At 38.1% G+C, this 10,614-nt stretch overlaps 1 protein-coding gene across 1 annotated transcript; it reads left to right on the top strand.

Moving 5' to 3' along the window:
• The first annotated feature begins 5,296 nt into the window (after positions 1–5,296).
• Positions 5,297–10,614, top strand: LOC124306880 (D-aspartate oxidase). The gene is made up of 7 exons (XM_046767993.1): positions 5,297–5,559; positions 6,163–6,375; positions 7,815–8,040; positions 8,172–8,239; positions 8,371–8,488; positions 8,598–8,699; positions 8,989–10,614. Exons 1-7 carry the CDS (start codon positions 5,375–5,377, stop codon positions 9,103–9,105), a joined length of 1,029 nt encoding a protein of 342 aa, XP_046623949.1. The 5' UTR covers positions 5,297–5,374; the 3' UTR covers positions 9,106–10,614.

Below are 10,614 nucleotides of genomic sequence, written 5' to 3'. Positions count from 1 at the left end.
ATTGCGATTGGTAAGCAAATCCCCCTCTTGGCACACGCCGCGGTGACGATTGGCAAGTATTATTATGGCGTATTTTCGTACCTGAGTGACGTAAGGTCTCAAGTCACAGGCCCTAGTCATTAAATATGGATATTCGAATGCGTTTTTTCATTATAAATTGCATGAAATCATTGCCTTACGCGTTGCGTGGTGCCGGTGAAGTAAATACATCGGCGAGTAAACAGACAATAATAATAACGAGATGAAGAAAAAACTTCGTAAATTTTAATCTGATGTCACGATTTTTGTACTTTGCGCTGATACGATGCGATAGAAATGAACTCCTCATCGCCTTCTCGCCTGCTACATACGCTCCTTTGATTTTGAACTGATAATACAGGGCTTATCGCAGAGTGCAAATTGCTACGTCGATGGGGCGGCGCCTGTTTTTCCGATCCGGGTATTTAAGGGGCTTCTCACCTCTTATTATCGAAATTTTTCACAGTGATAAGTATTTTTCTATTCACACAAGCGCCTCGCGATCAGTTTCCGTAACGCTTGAAACTGCCGCGCGAAGTCTACGTCGAACTAGTCGGACATTGAGAATTTGTCAAATTTATCTGTCGTTGGTGTTCAAGAATAATTGATACTAAAGTTATGAACAAAAGCTTGGCCCTACTGAAAATTTTTATGCGTCAAATTATATGATGTTTTGAATGAATACATCGCGTAATTTATTGAACGATTTATTTTGTAAATTCTATCAAATGTATAAGAAATCATATAATAAATTACGGAAGCACGAATCGCCATATAGTATATTTGATCAATAATTATATAATCAACTATATAGTAAACTATACGAATTTTGATCTCGTATATATGATGAATTATGCTTTCGTAATTTATTACTAATTTCTCGCATATTTTATCGAATTTACAAAATAAATCATGTCATGAATTACACATTAAATTCTTTCAAAAAATTTTACAAATTAACACATGAACATTTTCAGTAAAGGCATATCGATTCTTTATTTCGAATTACTTCAAAGCTGTGAAAACTCGAGTAGATTCGTTCGGTTTTACCCCACTCCAGTTGACTTTTTTGCAGGAAAGCTATTTTTTACAAATTCACCGAAACGTATGTATGTATATTTTTATCTTGTCAATAGTTAATTTGATATTAGCGTTTTCAGTTAAAAATCGATGCAAGTGCAAGCTTGTAAAATCGAATATTTACCGACATCGAATGTTTCCCGATATTAACGAAAGAGAAAAAAGTAATTTATATATATATAAATGTCGAGCAGATTGTCTTCTGAACAAAGTAATTCGTCGCGTTATGAGATAAAAGGAAACTCCTAGGTTTTGAACCATTTCAAACATGATTTCAAAGCAAAATTCGACAACTTTTTCGTCCACCTCTAAGAAAATCTTCGTACAGCTTATACGAACGTGTGAATTTAATTTTCTCTCAAAATGCAACAATCCCGTAATAAAATAGTAAAGAAAAGTATTGCTTCTCCAGTTACCAGCCTCCGTGAAAAAAACTAACTGCCGTAGAATCGTGAAAAGTGAAATCAATAACCTGTCGTTCGTTAAGTACAGATTTAAGGTACCAAAAATTCCCCAACGCACAATTAACGATATCGAAAAATTTCCGACTACACAGCAGTAAATCGCGAGGAACGTAATCAGTTCTGACGCAAAAACCAAAAAAAAAAAGCGAAAAAAATCCAACCATGCACATTGCTTGCAGTGTTGTGCGGGAGGGAAATTTTCATCGTATCGTCGTGAACTTGTGCAGGAATTGACGAAATGAAATTTTGCGAACAACCAGGCGACTCTGACATTGCTGCGCAAAATCGACAATCGACGAGGCGACGCGACTGCCGATTTAATTCCCTGGAACAGACCCCGGTCCTTTGGTCCTTTTGCACGCCGAATAGTCTCGGTTTGTACCAAGCAGGAGTCCGAAGTCGCCTCTCGTTGCTTTATCTCATTTCCGGAGCGTATTATGTCTACCCGTAGCTGCACGAGTGTAAATAAATACCTCATATCTCGGGCTGTCATCGGGCACTTCACTCCGGCAAACTTGAACCGAGCATCCATCCCAGCTTCAGGGGCCCAGAGACGTGCCCCATATTCAGTCTTGCCGAACCCCTTCGGACGTTCGCCTCGCGAGATCCGCAAAGTTTCTAATTTTTAATATTCAACTTTCTCTCACGCGGAATTGGGAAAATTTCATTTTAGTTACAGTTACTAGGAGATCGGAAGAAAATTGTTTACACAGTTACAACGACGGTTATTAATCGAAGGAAATAAATTTTCTTATCACGGCTGGAAAGTTCATTTTCAATCTTTGGCTGTGGTAAAAACTGAAAATAGTTAAGCTCTGTATAATAACAATAAAAAGTAGAAATTTTTGTCGGTGCGGTTAAATTTTTCGCGTTGCCATTTTTCGCTCTCTGCGTTTGGTAAAACTATTCATTCGTGATTTTTATTGACAATCGCGCGGTGTTGGTTCGTGATCCGCAACAATGAAATTGAATGTTTAACAATGACAGGAACTTTGTCAGTGCGCAAATGTGAATTCCCACATCTTCATTGTTTGTTTTGCTTCCTTGTATTATCGGACGAAAGACTTCTCCGAATAGCGTCATCTCACGCTGTTGCAGGATATTATCGTAAGTTGGAACTCTCATTTTTATCTATAACAGTGATTAAAATATGTCGATGCAGTCTATTCGCTATTTTCCTAATTCGTCTCGGTTACAGAGATTATATATAGTAGATAAAATATTTCGACTCGGTAGAACTGTAATATTTTTCAGTTAAGATACTAAATTTTTTTAGAAAATTAACAACTCTTCCATCAGCAGTCTATACAAGTAAAGATGATCGTATCAAGAGCTTAGTTTGCTTTTTTAACATTTTTCGGGGAACTTTAAGGATCGTGCTTCATATTTTTCAGGTAAATTGTTTTTGCCGCCAATGCATGGATCGTTTTTAAAAGTGAAAACAAAATCACCCGAACAGTATAGATGGTGAAAAAGATTTTGTTTAAGAATGATCAAAATTTCCCAGCACCGCTCGGTCTCCCTTAAAAAAACCAGAATCAAATTGCTGCGAAATTGCGCGTGTAAAATAATACTTCATTCGTTGGTTATAAAATTTGGTTTTCCTTTTTTGTCTTCGACGGTCCTTCGGGTGTATGCCTCGTGATGAGATTATGTTGTAGGTATGTTTTGTATATACGTACAACGGTTATCGCACGAGTTACGTGTCGAATAGCATATAGCCAAGGGAATTCTGCGAAATGCAATCTGACAAGTTATGGAATTCTCGTGCTGTAAGAGTAGATTGTTCGCGCTGATCGTCGTCGAGAAAGAGGATGTTGAACTACATCACATTGCGTGATCGGTAAGCAGAGTGTAAGACCTTTGTCAATTATATTTAGAAGTATTATGCTCCGTTTATCGGTAATGCGGTGTGACCAACAACGAAGCCTTTTGCGAAATAACATTTTCCTCATAGCCAAGTTCATCTTTAACATCGAGTTTCACGGATCATCGACATCCTTATTCTGTTTCGATTCACGCAATTCCCATATTTCAGCATAACAGCCGGTCATTTGAAGGCATTATGCTGAGAATATGCGGTCTTGTAGACTCAAATTTATCGACATGGCGCAACGACTGACAACGTGAAGTGAAATTTATTTCAATAAATCTGAAACTATCCGTGAAATTTTTCCAAGTAATCTTCCGGGCATATGCGAGCGAGTAGTTTTGAGAATTCGATACAGAAGATATCGGAGAATGACAAAATGCTAAAACGAAATTTCGTTAAAAATTCTTACAAACTTTTCGAAACTGCAGTACGGCGGAAGTAATGAATTGAAAACTTGATAAGAAATTTTTCTGAAAATTTCCTCCTGTGAAGATTTCGTTTGTTCTGATTTTTTTTTTTTTTTTTTTCGAGAAACGGAGTTAAAAATGGTTTTTCCGGGTCATATGTTACACAAATTGGGACGTTTGGTAGAAATCCTTAATCTTCATTGAATTTATTTCCTTAACACTCAGTTCCGGTTGTTTTTTTTTTTTTTTTTTCGTTGAGGTAGGTAAACATATTTATTAAATATTTATAAATATTTTTACTCATCACCATTATTCGCAACACACGTCAGTTGCTATCACCAAGATGAAATTCAAACCCTGAAGAACGTGAGAAACTGACTATATACCGACTACTATAACGTGATAAAGTGGCTAATCATTGTTTTTGAGTGAAACATATCGCAAAATAGAATTCGACAATAGCGAAGAGATTCCTCAACTTACGTATTTTAAAAGATCTTGCTAGTCGAAAACAAAAGAGTAATAAACTGGTGGAACTGACTGCACGTATCTGGAAATGATATACGCATTGGATTATTGACAAGAGTTCAAGAGCATGTTTATTATATTGATCATTAAATATTCATACATGTAATTATTTAATCAAACCCATTTTGCGCAGACGAAAATTTGTCGAAAATTTGAGCCTTACTTTCCGCACGATTTATTCGCCTCAATTTAACTTACCATTTCCGCAATTAGTCAATTTTCAACGTTATTAACGGAATTAATAAAGAGGTTTGTTGTACACATTCTAGTAACTTTGTTACGATTACGAATGCTGTTCCCTACTCAGTCAATAGTATTGTTTTGTTTCTTTTCAGTTTTTAATTCAATATCGTCATTTTTTGACTATAATCAATATATCGGATGCAATGTTGTGAAATTAAATACTTAACCATGCCAGCACTGTGATAACAACAAATATTTTTTGCTGATTTGTAAAAAAAAAAAAAAAAATAGTGTTCCGAAGAAAATGAGGAATCGTAGAGTGAAATCGAACGAATCTGTTGAAGTTTAAACAATTTTCAAGCGATTTGAAACGAAGCATCCATTCCGCTATGTCTATTTCACCATTTTTTGAGAGTTCTTCACATAACAAGCTTATACATATAATTTATCTGATAAACACTCAATGCAACAACTATCTCGTGTGATAATAAAGAAAAAGTATAGATTTTTCGCCATGCAGCCTCTTTTAAAGATTGCCAGCGGCATCCGTTGTCTGGACGAGTTCACAGGGTTATCATTGTCTCCCCTACCTATCGCGAATTGCATGTATGTGTGTACATAAATACACAGGGAAAATGTTATCTCATGCCTGGATTTTTCCGTGTGCCGTAAACAAATGCGAATTATCGTTCACAGGGTCGTTTCGAAATAATCGCATAGCATTTGTCTAGATACCTTGTTAATCGAAACAGCGTCTCAATCGGGAATCCGTCTCGGAGTATTTCACTTGCTCGCTTGCCGTCGGTCCGTCGAGTGCAGAAATGAATATCGCGGTTATTGGCGCAGGTGTCGTTGGCGCCGCGACGTCTCTCGCCATTAAGGAAGCATTTCCGGTCTCACGAGTCACCGTCTTCGCCGACGCTTTTTCGCCCCAGACGACCGGCGACGGAAGTGCGGGACTCTGGACTCCCTATCTTTTGGGAAACACCCCCGCCGAAGACGTCTTGTAATTAATAATCCATTCATTCGCATTCATCTTTCCTATTCGATTAAAAATGTAACGACTGAAAAAAGGCACTGACCATTCACAAGGCTGAAGTTAGGCAACGTTGATGTATCGCAACACTGAAACCAAAAATTAGTATTTTGCACCTTTAGAACACCTGAAAATGTTGAATATGCGAAATATAAGTTGTTTGACATCGTATTAACAGTTTAGTAAATTAGAAGCAATCTTAAGTTACAAAATAACTACGTTTTCCAAAGATGCATCGGTACAATAACGTTACAAACTTCAGCCCGATGACGATTCGGTATCACTCGTGCTTATTATATCTGGTTATTTCCGTGATGCACCTCGTAAGGACCCCTGATTATAGGCAAATCCAGGTAGAACCAGTCCACTCTGAGCAGCCACGAGTTTCCCCGTGGCCAATCAGTCGCGTGTTAACAAAAGAGCAGCGGAGGCTGCGAAGCTGCTCCGAGTCAACTTGTACCCCGATTTGCCTACAACTAGGGGCCCCAATGGGGCGCGTAACGGAAATAACCCAGGGTAGGTATGTATTCGTGTATTTGTAATTATTTGAAAGACTTGAATTTGTGACCCAAGGCGTTGGTCCGGAGAAACTTATCGCTGGATGCTGAGTATTTGGAAAAGCGAGTCGGCGGGAGATGCTGGGGTTTCTCTTATTCCGATCACCAGGGTGACCAGCGATGCTCGGGGCGTTTCCGAGCAGGCTTGGACTTCTACGGTTTTTGGCTCTCGCAGAATGTCCCTCGGCGATTTGAGGAGACTGAACGAGGAGCAGGCTGCTGAATACACGTTCGTATTTTAACCCGAGTACGGTAATCCCTCCGAATAGGGCCGCTTCGCCTGATCCTTGCTTCAGCGCTTCTCCCACTACTTTCTGTTTACGAGTGTTTGGACAATTATCCCTGTGTAGGCCCGCTATTGGAAAACGCTTCACATCACTTATCGATGATCCGTCATCTCATTTTTGAGACATTTTAGGCTGCGAAACATTCTCGGACTCATGTACATGTATTCGGAATCACATTGAATAACTTGAATTATTTCATTGAAAAATAATAGTGAAAACCCTGACACTGGAACTAGAACGTGGGAATTCAAGTGATTTTGTACATTTTTTATTTAACACAAGTCATATTAACGTACGAATAGATCGAATCGAATTAATACTTCTCGTGAGTTCAATGCAATATAGATCGTGTTTTATTCGCACCAGAGCTGTGACGACGTATGGAGGGTTTGAAATAAATCCGTAGAATTATTTTATTCGCCCAGAACCTGCACTTCGTTCCTCTCAGCGGCATGCCTCTCATAATCATTCAACTGCTCGATGATTTCTTGATCGATATAAACTTTTCATTGCATATTTTACACTTACCAGCAATTAAGTGAAAAAAAAACTGTCACCTCAAAAACAAAAAGCAATCGACAAGAATGACTCGCGGCCCTATTCAGAGGTGAAGCCGGCGGCACTATTCGGAGGAAATACGGTATTCGAATGGAACGATTAAACAGTATGAAAATTCGGAGCACAGTTTTCGGTGTCTGGAGAAAATCCACTAGCTTATCGCAAGGAGGTTAAATTCCCACAAATCGATAATTTTTACTAATTTTATTACCGAGTAATCGTACATTGAGTATTTTAATAACTACGAAGGTCTGTTTAAAACCGAAAAATGGAAAACACCGGAACCATCGATGCCTCGTTTCAAACCCCATCGAAATGTTTGAAAGTCCAGGAGATTCGATCAACTTCAGTTCATGACGGTTTGATTATCTTATTCGTAAGACTATTTTTTACATATTACCTGAATATTGAACGTCGAATATTAATTCTGCAACGTTGCAGCGATATTGATTATGATCAATAAATATAAATAGCATTACTGAATTCTGCATGGCTGCTGAAAAAAAGTTTCAGTGAATTTGTTAAAAATAGTATTCTGAACAAAATGAGCCATCGTAGAGTGAAATCAAATGAGTCTGCTAGATTATTACCCTGAATTTTGAAGTGGTTTAAAATGAATTGTTGATTTCTAAAGCTTCGTTGATAATTCAAATATTTTTTTTTCTTTTCGTATTTTCGAAGAGATATTCGTAGCTTACGAATATAAAAATTATGATGAATACTCATTGTACGACAATCTCGTAATAAAATCAATAAGTGATTTTGACTTTTGGCCAACCAACCTTAATTTTTGGTGTTTAAAATTATAATTTATGGGCTGCAGAAGCGGATGGCAATTCATAACTTTCACTGCCGAACCAACGCGCCTCATACCCTGGATTTTGGCGAAATTTAAATCACTAGGCGGAAATATTGTGAAAAGGAAAATTTCGAAGCTTGATGAATTAGTTGACGAAAGTTATGACCTGTTGGTCAACTGCACCGGTCTTGGAGCTCGCGATCTGATTGGAGACGCGACAATGCAACCTGTTCGAGGACAGGTCTCCAGGGTAAAAAATGTCGTCCACAGAATGGAATTGAGAAAGATTTTCTTTTGGAAATATTTATTCACTGACATAGTGTAATATAATTATCGGATTATTTTAACGATCGACACAAAACTGAATAATTTTTCATCCAGGTTGAGGCTTCCTGGGCATTTCATGTATTCCTTGTTGAAGACGAAGCCGGAAACTACGTAATTCCAAAGTGAGAGAGTTTCAAGTGAATTTTTACATCGTCTAACGTAAAAATTGAGTAACGAAAAATGATCTCATGTACAAAGTGCTGTTATTAGAATGGTTTGTAACAGTTGATTGAAATTTTCGCTGCTTCCGTAGTGTTGAAAGCGTGGTTCTCGGCGGCACTCATCAGGAAAATGATTACGACTGCAGGATTCGAGAGGAAGACGAAAAGTTCATTCACGAAGGATGCTGTAAATTGCTTCCAGCTTTACGGGTATAATCGCTCATAACGTGCTACCTAAATCGCGACGCTACTCGATAGATAATAATTAGACCAAATTCACAATCATCCAAAACGATTCTTCGTTTTCTTCCAATTTCAGGAATGTAATATCATAAAGCGATGGGTTGGTCTTCGTCCTGGCAGACCTCGAGTACGATTAGAAACAGAAAGTCGAGAAGCAGAGAACGGGAAGAAATTTACGGTAAAATCTTTCGATGTTCTCGGTAAAGAAAAGGGGGCGGGGTCGAAATTCTGAATTTGAAAAGTCCCGAAAGCGGCATATTCCGAATTTTTTAGCCGTCGGCTTTCCGACCACTCGGAACTTTGTTTTTTCGTTAAAGTCTGATTTCTTTACTTCGAGTTTCGCCACCAAACAATTCGGAATTAGGTACTTTCGGAGCTTTATAAACTCGGAACTTCAACCCCACCCCGTGTAAAGCAAACAAAATTCCAAGCTCTGTGACGGCTGATAATCTTGTAACATTTCCCAGGTCATTCATAATTATGGACATGGTGGAAGCGGAGTTACTTTATGCTGGGGTTGCGCACTCGATGTTGTGAGAATCGTGCACGGTTTGAAGGCTGAGAAGAATCTCTCCAAATTATAAACAAAAAGTTTATCAAACCGGTCTTGGTGCTTGATAAGAATATCTCTACCTAATACTATTCTCACTTCTTATTTCAACTTTTTTATTTAAAACTACAAGCGTCGATCGAAGTCTCGACGATTACTTTGCGTTAAAACTGTTAAAGATGACCAATAGTCGGAATGAAAAGTGACGAAGTAGGATGACGGGTTCCGTTCATAATCCCTGAGGTTTTCTTCCAACGTGGAGAATCGGAATTTCCAACGGGGAAATTATTTAGCGTAGATACGAGATTCGTGCGATAAACGTGATTGTTCGTTAATATATTATTGCACAGAGCACGCAGAGTTGCTGGTGCAGCGGATCGCCACCCCTGGTAATAAATTAACAGTTTAATTATACGTTCGTGGGTGTATCTATAAACAACATCGAGTCGTACACAAGTCGTACAAGTAACTGCACATCAATCTCCAACCCTCGTCCTGCCGACGTTACGCAGGCATATTTCATAGTTAAATGCGCTTTCGAATAGGTACAAGTTGACTTTGCCTCGGGACACATTTGTATACGTATTCAAGCTTTCGGATGCGATGCACTTTACAATACCGACTGGTCTCGAGCTTCCGTGACAGTCTGCACTGTCTGTAATACACGTAGCGTTATATACGTATACGTATAATATATTGTATAGATAGCCTTTTCGTGACTTGTGTACTTGACACGCCAAAAATATTCGGCCTAATTTCTTGCTGCCGGTTTAATAATCGTTGCGGGTATTATTACGGAGAATTATGCATTAGCTTTATTATTTAACGAAAATACTGTGCAGCGGAACTTGTTTCGGTGATATTAAAAATAGACCGAAATCCAGGTCAATATTATTGCGACAAAATCATGATTACATTAATTCGTGCGCCTGTTGAAACTTAACAATCGGCGTATGAATCCTAATTACTAATTGTCATAATTCGACTCGCAGTTTTATCTGAGATCTTTCTCCATAAGTAAAAGTATGAGCGGCAATTATAATCGATAGACGTTTTTCACAGCGTTAGCCGATCAACGGCTACAACTCTATCGATTCTTTCGAGAGTAAATTTCACTCGATAATTTGAAAAACATTTTTTTTATCCGCGTGATCGTTGTTTCTACGAGCGCATTGAAATCTCGCGAAAAGGGAATCCAATTCAGAGGTCAAATGTTTTCAGATGACTGTAATCTGTGCATGAATTTAAAAACATATCGAATAATTTATGAGTATTTAAGCTTTTAACAAAAAGTAAAATTTTTCTACATTAAATGAATCGCAAATGAAAATTAAAAGAGCGACCTGTTAAACCTGAGCTAGAGAGCTGATCTTTTCGGAGGATATTTTTTGCTGTGGAACAGTAAAATTTAAAGGGGGTAAAAGCAAAAAAAAAAAAAAGATATTTTTTTTTAACCACCCTAGCGTACATTACACTATCTCCATCGGTTTTCTATTCTGTAACATCGAGGCACAAAGCTTGAAGTAAAGTTTGGTCATTTGTC

Source organism: Neodiprion virginianus, chromosome 6, assembly GCF_021901495.1.
Source record: "Neodiprion virginianus isolate iyNeoVirg1 chromosome 6, iyNeoVirg1.1, whole genome shotgun sequence".
NCBI classification, from domain to species: domain Eukaryota; kingdom Metazoa; phylum Arthropoda; class Insecta; order Hymenoptera; family Diprionidae; genus Neodiprion; species Neodiprion virginianus.
This window is presented reverse-complemented; position numbering and strand designations above follow the sequence as displayed.